The 19,715-nt window shown below is 45.6% G+C and overlaps 1 protein-coding gene across 1 annotated transcript in view; it reads left to right on the forward strand.

Annotated features, from left to right (window-relative positions):
- The first annotated feature begins 2,533 nt into the window (after nt 1-2,533).
- The window catches only part of AFDN (afadin, adherens junction formation factor), a 142,247-nt gene continuing 125,065 nt past the window's right edge, over nt 2,534-19,715 (forward strand). Inside the window, 1 exon segment of the mRNA XM_030316790.1 lies at nt 2,534-2,640. Coding sequence (XP_030172650.1) covers nt 2,536-2,640 — 105 coding nt within the window. The 5' untranslated portion in view covers nt 2,534-2,535.

The following is a 19,715-nucleotide window of genomic DNA, read 5'->3' on the forward strand; positions in this document are numbered from 1 at the left end:
TAAACTCATGCTGGTTGGGATCTACTATGAATTGTAGTTTGGATGTTACCATACCACTCATACAACATACAGAGGGGGACTTTCGATGAGATTCATGAAAACTGTAATAATTAACACTGACTAAGAGCCTTCGGTGTGTCCCGTGTCACCCTGCAGGCATTTTGTGTGCGCCCTGCATTTTGTGCATTTTTTATGACAAGAATAACACCGCAGGGCGCTCGTGCTTATCTTCTTGTGATACTGAGCTTCCTCCAGCAACACTATAGTGCCCTTACTTTGGACCCCAGCAACCTACTCGCCAGCTTGGCAAGCCACGTAATTCTTTAAGGGCGAAGTCACTCTTGGTAATAGCACCATCAGGAATAAAGCTCTTACTGTCAGACCTCCGCTGACATTGTGGCTAATGACGCGCAGGACACGTGGGGAACCTAGCTAGACAGCTCTGAGCGGCACTGGCCCCCTGATGGCCCCTACGAACACAAAACCAAACCAAAAGGAAACACAACTTGGGTCAAGAGAGCAGCGCCAGAACTTCAAGGTATAAAGGAACAGAATGCCAGAACACGAAGATGGCATTCGTACACATAGGCTGCTCTGCAAACCCCCACGCTCTGATTTTGAGAAGGAAGACGACAGAACTATGGAAGAATTCATTCCCCCATGGCACTGGTTCAACACCTCAGGCTTCTCTGCTGAAAAGCCTCCTTATGTAGCTCTACTGTACGAGTACAGTAGAAAAGAAAGCCGAAGACAAAACCCAGCAGGCGTGATCGGGTTCTCTTCTCGCCTACAAAAGAAGAAACCCGATTGGTGGAGAGAAAAACTATCTCCACACTGGAAGACGGAGTAATGACAAAAATAAAGAGGCTTTGTCATATAGAACTCACTATTTTCGTTACTTAGCTTTGGCATTTCAGAGACGAAGGCTTTTTGTTACAACACATCGCAGACCATGTAAGAAACCAACTTCACCTGTATGAGTGGCACGGAGGACACAGTCTGTTGGAATGTGTTCTTCAGCCAGAAAAACATTTTTGAGGGGCGGGGGGGAGGGCTAGGGGGCAGTTAAAGAGGAAGCAGCTAACGAGACAAACATTCCTAAAATTTAGAAAACTTGCTACTGAAATCAATTTTAGGTCTCCACATCGAGCGGGACACTTAGAGGCTTCACCGTCGGCGGTTAAGGGGTAGCAGAAAAAGGGAAGGTCAAATGACTCTTCCCCTCTCTATCATTTTAAGTTTGCAAACTCCGTGCCCTGCGTCTGTGGAGTTTTGTAGACGTCATTTGCCTGAGAAAAGATGTGTTATCTGAGTGGATACACACCAGGGGAGCTGGACACCCCAGCTTCACCCTGCCCTGCATGGAAATGGCGACAACAGCGTGGAGGCCTCAACAGGAGAGCAGAGGAGAGGCTGGCCTCCCAGAGCACGGCAAGGGTTTCACAAATCTCATCTCTGAAATACACGCACACACCATAATAATTCACCCTCCTCAGAAGAAAGCAGCTCCAAGAGGTGCGCTCTGATTTGACCCCAACAAAAAGGGAATCGCCCCGGATGGGGTCCATTAGTGACCAAGAGACACCCGCGGGAAACCGGGCGGGGTGACAGGGGAGCAGGACACAGGCCCTGCTGCCTACATAGGTCAGTACCTGCCAGACTCCGGCGCCCTCCAACCCGCCCTCGGGGAGTTTTGCCGGCGTTCTTCTGTCCCTCCACCCTGGACTGCCCACACCCATCCGTCCCAGACCAGCCCCGCCCGTGCGAACCCGGCACCACCCCTCGGAGCCCAGCCCCGCCCGTCGGAACCCAGCACCCTGCAAACCCAAATTGTCGGAACCCAGCCCCACCTGTTCGAACCTGGCACCCTCCGAACCGAGCCTCGCCCGTCAGAACCCAGAACCCTGCAAACCCAGCATCCCCGCAGTCCGGCACCCTCCAGTCCAGCACCGTCGGAACCCAAACCCACGCGTTCCAACCCAGCCGCGTCGGAACCCGGCACCCGGCGAACCAGCGCCATCGGAACCCAGCAGCGTCCGAACCCCGCCCCCCGTCCGAGCCCCGCCCCGGCCGCCCCTCGACCCCCGCCCCGGCCCCGGCCCCGGCCCCGGCCCCGGCCCCGCCCCGCCCCGGCGCGCAGGAGGTGAGGCGGCCCGGCGCGCGGCGGCCTGTCGGCGGCCGGCGCAGCAGCACCTAGCGGAGGCCGCCCGAGGTGCGGCGGCGCGGGCGCGCGGGGGCGGGCACGCGGGCGCGGGGGCGCGCACGGCGGGCGGGGCGGGGCGGGGCGCGCGGGCGGCGTGTGCGGGCGCTCGGGCGCACACCGGCCGGCGGGGCTGACGCGGGGCGGGCCGGCTGAGGCGGCCGAGGCGGCCGAGGAGCCCGGGAGCCCGAGGAGGCTGCGGAGCCCGCGGGGCGGCCGGGCGGAGGCGGCCGAGCGCGGGGCGGCCGGGCCCGCGGACCTGTGGGCGCGCGCGGTCCCACCCGGCCCGGCCCCGACCCCCGCGGCGGCGCGGGCCGAGGAGCGCGGCCGGGAGGATGTCGGCGGGCGGCCGCGACGAGGAGCGGCGGAAGCTGGCCGACATCATCCACCACTGGAACGCCAACCGGCTGGACCTGTTCGAGATCAGCCAGCCCACCGAGGTGAGCGTCCTTCCCCTCCCCCTCCGCCGAGCCCCTCAGGCCGCCCCGCTCCCCGAGCCCCGGCGGCGCCCCCGCGGGGGCCCCCTCCCCCCCGCCGCCGACCCCGCCCCCGGGCCCCACTCTGCGCCCCGGGGCCCGGGTGGTGGCGGGGGGGGGGGGAGATCCCCGCGCGGGGCCCGGCGCGGGCGCGGCGTCGTCACCTGTGCCGCGGGGGGCGGGGGGGTCGCGTGCCTCGCGGGGACCCGGGGGCGCGGTCGCGGGCCCGGCCGGGGGTTGGGGGCCGGGGGGCGGGGCCGGGGGCGGGGTCGGCGGGCAGAACGCGGGGGTCGCGGGCCGGGCTCGGGGGGTCGCGGTTGGGCGGGGGTCGCGGGCCGGGCGCCGAGAGGCCCTGCGGCGGGAGGCGGGCGTGACTTCACCGCGTTTGCCCCTGACTGCGGCGCGGGGTCCGCGGCGCTCCGGGCTGTGGGTAACGCGGACCTTTGTCACTCGGGCGAGCATGTGACCGGCGGTGTTTTGCTCCAGTGGGTTTGCAAACTCGGGGGTTGCCAGCCGCGAGAGTAAAGTAAATATCAGGAAAGTTCTAATCGTGCGCATTTGCTGATAACGCGGCCCGGAATTGAACTCCCTTGGAAAGAAAGGTTTTCTCCCATTCGTCGCCGGCCTCCCAGGTTGAAGCCGGAGCGCCCCTCCCCCCGCAGGGCCGGGGCGGGCGTCCGCGGTGACCCGGCGGGGCGGGGGCGGGGCCGGGCAGGGTCGCTCGGCGGCTCCCGGGCCTCGCCGGGGGGCGCCCAGCCCTGGGCGTGCTCCAGGGAAGAGGAGGAAGTCACACTCGCTCCTGGCCTAGGACAATGGCAGTTGTTTATGGCCGAGCGGCTGCGAGGCTTTCCAGGGTTTTTGCGGGCTGGGTTCGAGGCCCGCTCTGCCGGGACCGGAGGGGTCGTGCGGGTTAGGGTGGAGGCGAACGCTTGCGGGCGAGTGCGGAGCCCGGGCGTAGTCGTGCGGTGCACCTTGCACCGGACGCCGGCACTCCCGGGGGACTGTTTCCCCAGCACCTAGTCTTGATCGGCTCCGACAGCCGCTTCAGAGTCGGTGTCATTTGCTCCCACACCAGCCTTCAGGCACCCATCGAGTGGGCAGATGTGAACGTTGTCGTGAGCATCCTCTCCTGTCGCCAGACTCCAGTTCGTCCGTTTGAGTAACGTTGACGTTTTCGTGTTCAACCTCTTGGTCTTGTCTGCGGGGGGAAGGATTTCTTCCGCCTTGCTGGGCAGAGCCATTCATCTCAGTACTTACTTGAATATTAATACGCATTGTTAGCTTCGGTTGCCAGTTTCAACACTGACAAGTTACTCCTGATTCGCAGCTCATCCTCTCCAACGATTTTCACTTAGGTCCTAGGAGGCAAACTGGTAACACGTACTGGTGGTCATTCGTAGACTTACCAGCACGTCTTCTGAAAGGCGACGGACGGGCAGTAATTTGACTTTTAGTACGATGTTGTCTTTGAGAACAATGGATTCATTTTTCTTCTCTCTGGTTACAAAAATTCGGATGTAAAGTATTTTCTTGGAACGTGGTTGTTTTGTTTTTCTGTATGAATGAATCTATTTATAATTGTGTTTTTTAGAGATTTCCCAAGTCTGGTTGAGAAAAGGAATAGTTTTTCAATTTAGTAATAGATATTTCAGTTTACTGTTTGAGATTTTGAATTGAGTTGGCATTTTAAAAAATCTAAACCAGAAACAGATTATAGTTAATTGGTTTCAAAAAATTCCATTTTTAAGCACTCACTCGAAACTTCTTCTCTATTCTCTTAGAGATATTAGTAGTTGCTAAAACTGGCCTGTCATTTGGAGAGGTACTTTTTATTTTCCATGGTTACTCTGAGGGTGAAAAGTGCCTCTGTAAGTGTCTTGAAGCAAAGCAAATTTGAAGGACTATTTTGGATCACGGTCGTGAATTTCAGTTAGTTTTTTCTCCCCACTTATGCTTGATCTCTTTTTAGAAATGATTCTCCAGAATTATATGGGAAAGCTTTTCATAACAAAGAAAATTGGCTTTTTTTTTTTTTTTAATTTTTTTTTTCAACGTTTATTTATTTTTGGGACAGAGAGAGACAGAGCATGAACGGGGGAGGGGCAGAGAGAGAGGGAGACGCAGAATCGGAAACAGGCTCCAGGCTCTGAGCCATCAGCCCAGAGCCTGACGCGGGGCTCGAACTCCCGGACCGCGAGATCGTGACCTGGCTGAAGTCGGACGCTTAACCGACTGCGCCACCCAGGCGCCCCGAAAATTGGCTTTTAAAAATGTCTTTGTGTTATTTATATTAGTTTTTCATTCTCTAGAACCTCGTTCATGCTTAATATTAAGTTTTTTGGGGAATCTTTGCATACTATTAAATTTATTCTGGCCTTGGAAGTTGACTTTCACATTTAACATGTTGTGTTTTTCATTATGATGCAGGTAAACCTTCATGTTAGTATTTCTCTAAACCAATATTTCAAGGCTCACGGGTTCACATTGCTGTATCTAAACTCATGTCTAGAAGTTTGTACCATCTGATGATGAATTGTTACTCTGTTTGGCCATCACAAATCATTTTCCTTAGTTTTCTACAAGAATGTAAGCATGATCTAGGCCTTTGTTATTTTCAATAAATGTTAGGCAAATTTACTCCAGAATTTGACTTTAACAATGCAGTTTAAGCCTCCTTATATTTAAATATTTGGATAATCTTTCCATGTATGGATAGGAGAGTACAGTTGTGGTTTATTTTCTTTTGTTTGCTTTTTTGAGGAGGAGGGTACAGCGATCAGTATTTGTTATCAAATTGTATAACTATGTTAATCATCTGTGACTGGTGATTTCAGGCAATCCTGATAATCACTGATAATTCTGTGGCTTCTATGTTTAGTAAGATGATAAACTTGGTGTTTGGATTACATTACTTTTTAAGAAAATCTGAGTATGTTCTAAAATCAACCTGGTTGATAAGTTTCCTTTTTTCTTTCAGATTCACATTTATGTGTAAAAGGAGAGCTTCCACACAAAAAGCAGGTTCTATCTTACCGCGTATTTTTCAACCCCTTCCTCACTTGGCTCCTAGATTCTTTTGGAATTTTAAAACGAGAGTTGATCTAAACTTAACGTTGATATTTTATCACTAGGAGATTGGTGTTAAGTTGAATTAAGGTCTTGATTCCTGTGGAAAACTATGGCCCCTAATAAAGTCTTAAAGCTTTTTAGTCCTGTTCTTTTCTTAATATTGAGGCTTTCTTTCTTTTCGTGATTTCTTACTATTTGTCACGGTAGAACCCTTCTTGCTAATCTTCACTTCTGCCTTCGCGGGAGAGGGCTTCTCTGGTTCCCCAAAGGTCTCCCTCTGGTTTGTGGCGTTCTCTTGTTTAACTCATCCCAGTCTTGTCCTCATAGCCCTTGGTTTGTGTTTCTCTTCCTGATTTCATGAGAGCAAGAGCTTAGAAATGTACTCTTGTGGAAAAGCAACGGTGAATACGGCGTCCTTTCCGTACACACCTTTGCTCCTGACCAAACATGGGGCATATGCGTCTTAAAAACTTACTGAAATGTATTTGTTAGGCTTTTAAAGATTTATCTTTTCACGTGTTTTCTCTTTTGCATAAAGGTTACACCTAAATGCAAAAACTATTCTAGGCGGTGGACCATTTTACTTCGTAAGGTAGTTCTTAAAGTCAGTTTTTTAAAAATAATTTATTGAGCTCATTGTCTTCTTTTTGCCCCGATGGGAAAAAATAATCTAGAATTTGCACAGACACCCACATGTGCTTTGTTGAAGGTGAATGTGTTATATTTTAATATTCTGGTTAATCTGGAGAAGTAATGCGGTGATTCATGTTACCCAGAGGTGTGTGTAAAAAACAACTCTGGTTTGTCAGCAGAGGTGGAGTAGGAAGTGGTGATAAGTTGCATAATTTATAGCTCCATCTATGTTCCAGACTAGTACTTAGGTTGTAACTATGCTGCATCATACCCCTGAACTATATTTGAGACTGTTTTGAAAACAGCAGTTGGGCTGTTGAACATTGATACTTCAGAAGATCCCTTTTTTTGGTGACTAATACATAATGATACAGGCAGTGGCCAATGATGTGTTTGTAGTATTTATAGGCATCTCTGTCTTTTTTTTTTGACTTGGAACTCAGTGGTGGTTGTAACCTTTTTTTTTTTTTTTTTAACCTTTATTTCCTGTAATAACTGGTTGAGTTTTACGTCTGTATGGGTGTGAGCCGGTCAGTCTGAGGTGAAACCCTTGTCTCACATTGTCTCACATCTTAAATTGAAACCGCATCGAGACCAGCTTCCATTTGCTCTCCTCTTGCCGATGAAAACTAATTTTAATTTCTGCAGTTTATAGACTTAATGGCAGGTAACTGTTGTAACTGGTCTTTTCTAGAACTGTCAAGTTTTGGTTGTGGTTAATAGCACAGCAGTGGAAGTGGCTCTGCCGTGTTCTTGAAAGAGTCAGAGTCACAGACGGTCAGGGTTTGTACCAAGTTGGTGGGAAGCTGCAGAAGAGAAGGCTTGGTGTTATGTCGTTAAGGATTTAATCGAGCAGTTGTGTGCAAAACGTTATTACTAGGCATTGGTTATTCTGTTTATAAACAGTTTTACCAGACTTGAGCTTAGCTATGAGGTCAGAAAATGCTAATAAGTAATCCTAGCAGTTATCGTGATGTAAATCTGTTTTCCTTTATTGTAAATGAAATGGATATGAATACTACTCATGGTACATAAAGCTAAACTGATCTCTTGAATAACTGAAAATTATTTTCAGGTTAGGTAAATTCTGTTGATTTTTGTTCAAAAGTTGGCTGTTTCTGTTATTTTCCTGGCCGATTGTAGTTAGGATATGCTCATTCGCCTTGAAGAAGCCTAGGAGAGAGCTGAGAAATTGACCTACGTGTACACTTGAGTTAGAGTCTAAGCAGTTCGGCCACATCTCCCAGACCCATCAGCCAGGTCGGGGTGCACCCCCCGCCTGTTAGCTGCCACTGAGGGCTGGCGGACCTGAGATGAGAATCCATCGGTGGGCTTCTAGCTAGGATCCCCGTATGTATGAGTTGATGGCAGGTGTGGGCATGTTGTCAAAGCTGGACCGTCTTTATGCATTACTATGAACGAGCAGAAGCTTTTCTTAACATTTCCAGTCCTGCCTCGGGGCTAAATCAAGCAGGCCGAGGGCTAGTGAGGGGTTTCGTGAGGACTTTCCTTTGCCCGTCTCGGTCATCTGGTCGAGGTTTGCTTCTAGCAACGATACAAATGTGAAACTTCACTCAGCATTTTGGCATATGTGATTGACCAAAATTGTGTTATAATTTAACTTAGAAAGTAAATGTACTTTTTAAGGTGAAATAGCCCACGTCGAAGATATTTTCCTGATAGTTGATTCCAGAACATAAGGATAATTTGAAGTTTCATACTTGCAAGTTTACAGGTGTGTGTCATGAATGAAATTATTTAGAGGAACTGAAATTGAGTAGCTTACTGTGACTGGAAAGTAGCCAAGATTTCTGTACTTTTGTTCGAAAAAAAATTTGGTGTCAAAGAAAATTACATTGTGTGGCCTATAGAAAATGAAGTGAACTTCTGTTGCACTTGTTTGCATGGTCATGTTTTTACGTTCATTTACACACAGCATGCTTTACTGTGGTGTGTGTGTGTGTGTGTGTGTGTGTGTGTGTGTGTGTGTGTGAGTGAGAGTGATGAAAATGCAGTTGCCATACAACATTATTAGTTTCAGGTATACAACATAGTGATACAGCATTCATACCCATTTACGGACATTAGGAGGAGATTCCACAATCAATCTGGCTACCATCTGTCACCGTTCAGAGTTGTTACATGTTATTAACTAAAGTCCCTACGTTGTACATGATATCTCCAGGTCGTATTTATCTTGTAAATGGAAGTTTGTACCTTCCACTCTCCTTCCCTTCTTTTGTCCCTCCTCCACCCCCTCTCCCCTCTGACAATTATTTTATGTATCTTTGAGTCTATTTCTATTTTTGTTGTCATTGGTGGTGTTTGTTAATGCTTTTCAGACTTAACATAAGTGGAGTCATATGGTATTTGTCTTTCTCTGACTTACTTAGCATAATACTCTCTAGGTCTATCCATGTTGTTGTAAATGGCAAGATTTTATTTTTTTTAATGGCCGATTAATAATCCATGGTGTATGAATACCACATCTTTATTCAAATTCATACATTGATGACCACTGAAGTTGCTTCCATATCTGGGCTACAGTAAATAAGACTACAGTGAACAGAGGGGTGCCTGTATCTTTTTGAATTAGTCTCTTGGTTTTCTTTGGATAAATACCCAGAAGTGGAGTCGCTGGGTTGTATGGTGGGTAGTTCTATTTAAAAATTTTTGAGGAACCTCCGTACTGTTTTCCACAGTGGCTGCGCCACTTTGCATTCCCACCAACAGTGCACGAGGGGTCCCTCTTCTCCGCATCCTCACCAGCAGCTGTTATTTCTTGTCTCTTGGGTAACAGCCACCCTAACAGGTGTGAAGTGTAGAAGTGTAGCTTCTTGGGGTTTTGGTTTGCATTTTCCTGATGAGGACTAATGTTGAGCATCTTTTCATGCATGTGTTGGCCTTCTGTATGTCTTCTTTTGAAAAATGTCCATTCACAATTTCTGCCCATTTTTTAAAAATGTTCATTTCTTTATTTTGAGAGAGAGAGAGAGTGCGCGAGTGGGGAGGGGCAGAGAGGAGAGAGAAAATATCCTAATCAGGGTCGGCGCTGGCCGCTGCGCTGGCCACGCAGAGCCCGATATGGGGCTTGAACTCACAGACCTTGATCAGGATCATGACCTGAGCTGAAATCAAGAGTCGGACGCTTAACCGACTCAGCCACCCAGGTGCCCCCAGATAAAAAAAAAATCTCTGCCTATTTTTTAATTTTTTTTTTTTCACTATTGCATTGTGTGAACTCTTTGCTTGGATATATGTGATATGTGGTTTGCAAGTATTTTCTCCCATTGTGTACATTACCCCCCCCCTTTTTTTTGATGGTTTCCTTTGCTCTGCCGAATCTTTTTAATTTGATGTAGTTTTATTCATTTATTTTTGCTTTTGTTGCCCTTGTCTGAAGAAACAAATCCAAAAAGATATTGCTCAGACCAGTATCCAAGAATTTACTGCCTGAGTTTTCTTACAGGAGTTTTATAGTCTCCCATCTTATAGATAAGTTTTTATTGATCCATTTTGAGTTTATTTTTGTATATGGTAAAAGAAAGTGGTCCGGTTTCATTTTTTGGTATGTAGTTGTACAGTTTTCCCAGCACCATTTATTGAAGAGACTGTTTTTTCTGGGTTGTATAATTCTTTTTCCTTTGGTGAAGATTAATTGGCTGTATAAATGTGGGTTTATTTCTGAATTCTCTGTTCTGTTCCGTTGATCTGTGTGTCTGTTTCTGTGCCAGTGCCGTACTGTTTTGGCAGCTTCGCAGGTATAGTTTGAAACCAGGGAGCATGATACCTCCAGTCTCGTTCTTCCTTCTCAAGATTGCTTTGACTGTTTGGGGTCTTCGGTGGTTCCATAGAAATTTAAGAATTATTCTAGTTTTGTGAAAAATACCTTGAGTATTTTGATAGGGATTGCATTGAATCTATAGATTGCTTTGGGTAGTATGGACGTTTTAACCATATTCTTCCCTCAAGTTGGGAACCCTTCCATTGGAAGAATATTCTTCCAACCAGTGGGCATGATATATCTTTTCATTTGTGTTGTCTTTCGTTTCTTTCATCAGCGTCTGTAGTTATAAGTGTATAGGTCTTTCTCCTCCTTGCCTAAATTTATACCTAGGTATTTTATTATTTTTGGTGCATTTGTGCCTGGGATTGCTTTCTCAATCTCTCTTTTGAAGTCCATTAATGGTGCATAGAAATGGCAACAGATCTTTGTATATTTGTGTCCTGCAACTTTACCAAATACATTTATTCCAATAGGATTCAAATAGTATGATGAATAAAAATGGAGAGAGTGCGCGTCCTCGTTTCGTTCCTGATCTTAGAAGAAAAACTTTTAGCTTTTCACAGTTAAGGATATTAGTTGTGGGTATGTTATATGTGGCCTTTATTATATTGAAGTACGTTTCCTCCATGTTGGGAGTTGCTTTTTAAATGTTGTCGTGGCATTATCGTTAAGAGAGAACCGTGTGGAACATACGTGAGTAATAATTCCGCCAGGACAAGAGGAGTAAACTGGAATTGTCTGCGTTAACTCTAGGTGTGAACGAGATGAATTTGCTTAAACTTTTTTCAGTTTCTGACGTTTCAAACTTCCTTAAGTTTATTATTGCTGCTAGTGCCCAGTTGACCTAGGCAGAATGGACAAGACCATTTTTATAGAATATCAGATATTTTCTTTGTGTTTTCTAATTTTTTTAAATATTTATTCATTTTTGAGAGACAGAGACAGAGTGTGAGTGGGGGAGGGGCAGAGAGCGAGAGGGAGACACCGAATCCGCAGCAGGCTCCAGGCTCCGAGCTGTCGGCACAGAGCCCGACGCAGGACTCGAACTCCCGGACCACGAGATCACGACCTGAGCTGCAGTCGGATGCTCCACGCCTGAGCCACCCAGGCGCCCCTTTCTTTGTGTTTTTGAAGCCATCCTCCATTTTGGGAGCCAGAAGCACACCGCCAGGGGGCAGAGCGCTGCTGAGTGTAGCTTCTCACCATCCGTGCTGACAAGGGCATGATGGGTAGAAGTCTTGTCTTGCTTTCTAAAATTCCATCTGAGAGTCTTACTGTTTATGTAGTAAAAGATGGTTTGACTCCTAAAACGAAGACCCATGAAAAAATGCTCATTCGTTAGTCTTGTTTGGGTGTTTATTGGTTCGGAGCAGCCCAGCTAGCTTGTTATGTTCAGAATTGTAGCTTATTGTTCTCCGTTGCTTGATTCCGTACATGTTTTGCTGATAGAAGATTAGATTTTTGCTTTTTCCAAATGTAAACTGTTGTTCCTTGTAAGAATGTACTTTCTCTTTACTCTTGTTTGCTATGAGTGGTACTTTCCATGGTGACCTACTTATTATTCTTTTCATTTCCTGATTTTTATGAGAGAACCAATAAAATTTGTCTGATAATTTCTTTTTGTGCCCTGTTACCAGTCACGGTTTTGGTGCTGAGACTTCAGATTGTCCATTTTTCCCGTTGCTTTGAATCTGGTTCCATATGTTGAGAAAATGAGGTGGGAGCAAAAATGCAAATACTGTCGGTTACAGTCAAATATTTAAAAACCATTGTATTCTTAAACCGTGTGACTTCTGTGTACGTGTTTGGTATAAAGCCTGTGCATGGGGAAGATGTCTTTCAAACATGTTATTTTTATGTATTATCTGATGACTTTCTGAGTGCAGCCGACTTCTAGACCGTGATTTTACGTGAGCTTTCTAATGAGTTTTTAGGCTACATTACATTTTCACTTTAATGAATTTTTGTATCGGCAAAAACTTGGGGTGACTTTTGGGGTGATTGTTTTTAAGAGACATGGGTGGTAAGAGAATCAGTTATATGAAGGTTTTTGGTTTCAGCCTAAGTATTTCAATTTCCGCTGCTAATTCTTCTTTGCAAGATCCTTTGAAAATATTTTTTATGTTCTATTACATTAGAGTTTGTCTGTCTTGTTCTTTGAATGCATCTTTTACCCACGCATGGTTTTGTTGTCGCTCATTGACCGTTTAGGAAATACTGGTTCGCTGACTTAGGTGGATTTTCTGAGTGTTGACACATTTCTTTAAACAGTATCAAAATATCACATTTGTTAATACTACTGTGGATCAGAAAAATGTCAACTTCCTACCAAAGCTCAGGTTTTATAGTTGGCAGCCCTTGAAGGGCCAGGCCTGCTCGTCCTCGTGTGAGGAAGTGCTTGCCAGACGCGCAGGCCCCTGTAGATGCGGCTCGTCGGTCACCGTTGCACGTGAAAGCGCGAGCCCGTGGAAAAATGCGCTCGGTCTGCTCACGACTCGGGCAGGTCACAGGTGCTCTTTCTTGAGAGCTCCATGACACTTGGGGTGTGGCCCACGGAGAGTTTTTCCTGGCGTGGGGCACGGGTTATTGAACCAACGTGTGCTCGGGAGTCAGATGTTCATAAAATTAGTCATTTTTTTCTGTTTTATCAAAGACACTCGTCAGTGAAACCGTACCCCCGTTTTTGAAGTGTGAATTCATAGCCATGACAAATTCATTGACTTAGTACAGTTCGATGCTGCTGCCTTGATTTGTGCTAAGGGGCCATCAGTCTGACCCGTCGTTGCTTTGAGCATTAGCACAGGTGCTGACACAATGACAGCGGCTGATGCTAAATACGGGATTCATGTGAACACGTTTTGACTCTGTGGTTGACTGGAAGGGATCTGAGGGAAGCCCGGGGACTCCTAGACTGTGGTTTGTGAGCTCTGCCCTACAATACTTAGTCTTAGGGATTTTGGTTTGTATTTGAATTTTGGTTTGTATTTGAAGGTAGATGTTAAAGCCTTCACGGTAAACATTCATGGTATTTTCCAACTATGGCTCTAAAATTAACATACGTCTCATTTAAAATGTGAATGTCGCTCAGTATGATGGAAGGGTGGATTTCCACGTGTATTTTTTTTTTTTGCAGTTCTTCTATATCTGATTGTTTTCTATGTGAGTACCTATTTTAATTTTTACTTGTCAGTAATAAAATGCCAGAATTTACGTTTTTGTTATTGAAAATACCATCCCATGACTGAGCTACAGGCCACTCCCACCCACAGGTCAGTTCCCGGTTCAGAGAACAGCGCGGGCTAACGTATTCCAAGTTTTAGGGTGGGCGGATGGGTTGCTCAGTGTGGGCTTCTGTCTTCGGGCACTCGTGTGTCCTTTCTTTCTCTCCTTCCCACGTTCGAAGTCTGAATCATGCCAACCATTGACTCGGTAAGGATGTTTCTTTACTACTGTTTTCCCTTAGTTTTCGTGTATTTCCTGAGATACAGATAAGCGTACAAGCACAGAGAGATAGTAATCATATTCTAAAACCTGCCACGCACAATACGGAATTTTCAGACTCCAAAGTAATATGTAAGTATATGACTTTTAAAAAATGCGTGTGGTAAAAACAATATTAGAATATTGAATTTATGTTTAAGATTACCAACACTGAAGATTAATTTATTTACTCGGTGGCAACTCATTTTGCAACAGATATATCGTGTTATTAACTTACTGCTAGGTGTAAATTCATTTTGATTTTTTGGTGACCATTTCCTTTTTATAAAAAGCATGACTAAATTATTTTGATTATAATTATTTTTGACCACTTAGTGAAATGTATTTATTAGTGTACATATTGTTTTAATTTATCAGGGTAATAAAATACAGATAAGAAATCCTATTTGCTGAATAAGTGAATTTGTAAATAATTCCTTTGTCGATCAACTAAGCTTCTGCTTATTCAAGATGTGGAGCTTGCCAGGGGTACCATGGACAGTGTTTTTACAGTTAACGTTTAAGACCTCAACTATTTAAAAATGTGGTTTTAATTCAAGTTTGGCAAAGGTGGCCTTGTTGAGTTCTTGGTATAGTTAATGTGTTTTTGTACTAAATTTGCTGATTTCAGTTTTTAAAAATTATTTTCTTATTACCTTCAGAAAATTGTTATCTTGGGAATATCAAGGACAGTAAAATTAAGACCAGCCAATCTGGGAAAGCGTTAGAAAACATTCGTGATGTTTTTTTGTGGTTTATTTTTGAAGTATATTCTTGAAAACATAGTTTTAGAAGTAGTTTATGCATTTACTTCACTGTAGTAAGATTATGTGTTTAAAAATACTTGTTTTTTTTTTATTTTTTTTTTTAAATTTTTTTTTTTTCAACGTTTTTATTTATTTTTGGGACAGAGAGAGACAGAGCATGAATGGGCGAGGGGCAGAGAGAGAGGGAGACACAGAATCGGAAACAGGCTCCAGGCTCCGAGCCATCAGCCCAGAGCCCGACGCGGGGCTCGAACTCACGGACCGCGAGATCGTGACCTGGCTGAAGTCAGACGCTTAACCGACTGCGCCACCCAGGCGCCCCGATACTTGTTTTTTTTATGAGAGTGGTATGCGTGTTTTAGAATATTTGGAAAATGCTTGAAGTGTGCGTGTATGTTTGTTTATCTGTGTTTATTAATTATTTGCATTTTTATTACTGAATCATATTTCTTAACCAGCCATTTGGCTGTCAGGAATACAGTTTTTGAAAGCTACCTAGGTTATTCTGATAACTGTTAATACTTAACATTTTGTAGGGGTGACTGGGGCGCTCGGTTGGTTAAGCATCCAACTCTTGCTGTCTGCTCAGGTCATGATCTCACGGTTCATGGGATCCAGCCCCATGTCAGACTCTGCACTGATGGCAGAGCCTGTTTGGGATTCTCTCTCTCTTTCTCTCTCTCTTTCTCTCTTTCTCTCTCTCTCTCTCTCTCTCTCTCTCAAAATGCTTAGTGGATCTACAGAGGAATTGGTTACAAATACAATTGTTCAGCAAATAAGACTTCTTGTGTATTTTATTAAAAAAATATGTTTACTAATAAATGCTTTGCATGTATTATCTTCAGTTCTTAGAGCAATCCTGTGAGGCAGGTGCTTTTCCTGTTCTTGTTTTTGGATGAAGAGACCAAGGCACAGGGAGATGAGATCACTTGCTCAAGGGTATGCAGCTAGGGAGCCGAGGAGCAGTGCTCTGAACCCTGGTATTTTGACTCGAACCCTCTCCTAAGTACTGTGTTTGTAGAAATCAAAAATTTAACATTACTGCAATGAAAGCAGTGTTTGGGAGTTTTATAGGAAAATAACTTATAAATAGGATGATTGAGGGGCGCCTGGCTGGCTCATTCGGAAGAGCCTGTGGCTCTTGATCTTGGGGTTGTGCGTTTGAGCCCCACATTGAGTGTAGAGATTACCTAAAAATCAAATATTAAAGAAAATAATAAAAATAGGATAAATCAGAGTTCGGTTTTTCGGAAAAAATCACAAGTGTGGTATAAGGAACCCCTTTCTCTTTTATTTGTTGTATGTTATGTGCATTTATATATATGTTTTTATATATCGTATACTTGAGCGTATTGACTTTCTAAAGCTCTTTGTCCTCGAGACGGTAGCCCGCGTGGCGCAAGACGTGTTTGACTTGGAGAGGAACCTTGGATCTTGCCAGGCAACCAGCAATCTGAGTGTGAGTGAAGGGTGTGAGGGAATTGGGATGGCCTCACTGACGGCTCTCCTAAGCCAGAGAGAAATAAAGGCAAGGCCTCCCCAAGGTTCTGGCACTGCTGTGTTCAGACCCCTCTCTGACCGCGTGGCTGTGATTTTGAGTTTGCTCTTCGTCCCTTCCTCTCTTGATGCGCTTTCCTCTCGGTGCCGTGTTCCTCGGGTTTGCCTTGGTGTTGCCTCAGCCCTTTCCTGGTCGGGCTTCAGGGTAAAGCCACAAAGGAACCTTGTTTGTGGTCGTCACTGTTGGGGCTCAGTGAATCTAATTTCATAAAGCTTTGTTTACGTATTAACTAGTAGTTTTCCCCCAGGTAATGTTTGAATTTCAGTGGTTTTCTAGGGATCATTCCTTGATGGTTCTAACCATCCTAACTAACACCTACTGAGCAAGTATTTGCCATTCTCGTACCAGAAGGGAGAGTTTCAGATACAGTAGCAGGTGTAGTAGGGACGATGCAGTGGACCTTCGTACACGCACAGATTCACTTCTCTGGTTACGAGCCTGTGTTTTCTCACATGGAGGACGTTCGGATGGAAAGTGAAGTATGCTTTTATGACTCAAGGATTCTGAATAACTGATTGTAAGTTATATAATTTACGTACATACATTATACATGTATGTATAATTGACACATGTTACCATCTAATTTTGTAACAGCAAACTAGGCGTTGTCTCTAGACAAGTGTTGTAGGAGGATTAGACACTTGCCCCTTCAGGTTTTCCCTGTCTTGTGTTCCAGCATAAATGTAATTTAACTGAACAAAGTTATTATTTTTATAACCAAGTGGCAACTAAACCACCAAATGCCACTTGTTTTGGTTTGCACAGCTTCTGAACAGGTTTCAAGTGCTGTTTACATTTTATTTTATTTTTTGAAGTTTATTTAGTTATGTTGAGAGGGAGAGAAAGGGCACCTGTGTGGCGTGTGCAGGGGAGGGGCAGAGGGGGCGGGAGAGAGAGAATCCCAAGCAGGCTCTGTGTTGTCAGTGCAGAGCCTGACGGGGGCTTGAATCCGCGAACCGTGAGATCATGACCTGCGCCAAAATCAAGAGTTGGACACTTAATTGACTGAGCCACCCAGGCGCCCCAGGAATGTTTACATTTTATTAGTGTAATGACATTTTTAGACATTTTATCTTTAGTACATAATTATAAATGCATGTAATTGCTATCACTAGCTTGATTGCTGAGAACCATTGCAGATTTTACATTAAATAGTAACAAAATTGTTTGCTTCTATGAACTTCTGACTGAGCAAAAATTTTGGAAATAGTTATACACCTATATCACTGGCCAAATGACATGAAAAATTGCTTTTGTGGTGTGTTTTTGGTTTTTGACTTTGCTTTTTTTTTTTTAAGTTTTATTTTTTAGGGAGAGAGTGTGCTAGCGGGGGAGAGGGGCAGAGGAAGGAAGGGAGGGAGGAAGGCAGAGAGAGAGAGAGAGAGGGAGGGAGGGATGGACGGAGGGAGAGAGTCCTAAGCAGAGGAGTCCGACGCTGGGCTTGATCCCACAACCCTGGGATCATGACCTGAACCAAAATCAAGAGTCTGAGGCCTAACCAACCAGCGGAGCCACCCAGGTGCCCCTGTTTTCATTTGTCTTTTTAGTGTGGCTTAGCCTTGTGATGGACATTTAGACATTTCTTTTGGATTTATCTTAGGCTAATACGGCACTTACTCAGATCAATAGTTATTGAGGGCCTGCTGGGTTTTGGCCTGGGCAGAGACTGGACCTACAGACGTGAGATGATGAAGCGGTCTGAGGTCTAAGGAGTTGTGGTGCCATAGCAGAGCCAACAGTCTGGGCCCGAGATTGAATCCTGGCTTTCCCACTCAGTAAATGTGTTCCTCTCTGTCTCTATGTCCAAGGTCACTCATGTGGGAGTTACCTTCTGTGGGCCAGTCACTGTAAGTGCTGAGCACGTAGAACTTCGTGGACGCACGGTTCTTTTCTCAGATAGCTCCTGTTCTAGTATGGAAGATGGACTGAAAAAAAAAATGGCAGTAACATGGTAGGTGCCCTGTTTGGATGGTGGGGACCAAGGACATCTTTATAGACCATCGAGATGAGCCTTTAGATGATAAAGACTTTCCTGGAATTTTCCATGTGGGTAAGGGGGAGAGCGTTCCTGGCAGAGAGCATTATTCATTCAGCAAATATGTATCATCTGGTACCTATTGTAAGTGCAAGAGGCATACTTGTCAGGAGAACCTTTTCTGCAGGGCAAGGAGAGTGCACAACTAAACAGAGTGTAACAAGCTCCGGTCTGTAAGGCCAGAGTAACTGCTTTCCTAGATTCCTCATCAGCAAAGTTTAACTGAACCCATTTTAGGAAATGCTTATTCTGAATTCGGAAGAATTTGTAGGAAATAGACGGAGAAAAAAGGTAGCACACTTATTTTAAAATAATTCAGTCTGAAAAAACTACTCATTCTGGTTGAATTCTCATGCATGCCTGTGCCCATCTAAGCACACCTGTGACCTGCAGATCGCCTTGTTCCTCCGCACTCACTGCTCTGTCCTGAAGGAGGCTTCCAGGTCATGCTTGTGTTCTCGGCCTCGGCTTGACCACGCGGCTGGCTTTGGCTAGTGACACAAGCCACTCTGAGCCCACGCTTTAAGTCCCACATCCCAGGCTGGGGCTAATTCTTTGAACTTCGATACTGGAATGAAGACTACTGCAACAGCCCCAGCTACCCACACACTGATATGTTATGAGACGGAGAAGTGAAACTTTGTTGTTGTAAGCCGCTGAGATGGCGTGTTCGTTTGTTTTCCCGGCATAACGTGGTGACTGAACTATTGTGCATGTTTGTGTGTGTGTCCTTGTGTGTCTGGAGGCCACTTTCTTACATGCCTTGTTAGGAATGTTCCCCATGAAACAGTATGATGAAGTCTGCCGTTCGGCATGACCTCCCTGGTAGCAGACTGTGGAGTGTAGGGAGGGCAGGCTTGGAGGCGGGAGACCTGCAGGTTATCTGGCCCTTGTTTTTTGCGAGATAGAGCCCGAACTAAGGCTGCACAGCTCACATGGAAGGAGGGAATGAGAGTGCAGGGAGAAATGCCGGGATTTGGAGGGTGATGAGGAGATTGAGCGAAAAGAAAGTCCAGGCTAATCCCAGGTCTGAACTTGGCTACCTACACGGATGGCAGTACCCTTAACCAGAATTAAAAAAAAAAAAAAAAAAAAAAAAAAAACAAACATGTGGTAGATTAGATCTGGGCGGGAAAGAAGAAGTTGTCTTTGAGAGCGTTTGAATTTGAGGTACTTGTGAATTTCCAGGTAGAAGTTTCCTGCCTGGACCCCTAAAGAGCTGTGGCCGCAGGGGATGAGGGCAACGGTGGTGGTGGGTGGGATGGAGGGAGCCACGGCAGAGATGACACTGTTGAAGACGGTTGTTGTTAAATGGAGAGCGGCGGTGGCGGAGGGAGGTGGTGAAGCGCAGGGAAGAGTGTTCCTGGAAGGCTGCTACTCCAGAGAAGTGTGGCCCCCGGAGGGGGAGAAGGGCCCCAGAGAGAGCACTACCTGCTGAGCCTTCTCCTCCGCGATCTGATGCCTCCCTCCCGGCTCAGTCCAGCCCTGCCATTCTGGGTTTGCAGCCTGAATGCCGTACTGAACTGCTTTTCTTGAGATAGCCCTGATTTCCTAATTGCCAGAATCCGTTGGCCATTGTAGGGCCACAAAAAGGCTTCGTCTTCTTCTTTGTGATGGTGTTAGTCTATTTCTGTTCTTTTGTGATCTCCCTCGGTTGACTCCGTTTTGCTCATGTCTCTTGGCAGTGTAAGTATTTTCATATTGGAGCCC

Source organism: Lynx canadensis, chromosome B2 (genome assembly GCF_007474595.2).
Source record: "Lynx canadensis isolate LIC74 chromosome B2, mLynCan4.pri.v2, whole genome shotgun sequence".
NCBI classification, from domain to species: domain Eukaryota; kingdom Metazoa; phylum Chordata; class Mammalia; order Carnivora; family Felidae; genus Lynx; species Lynx canadensis.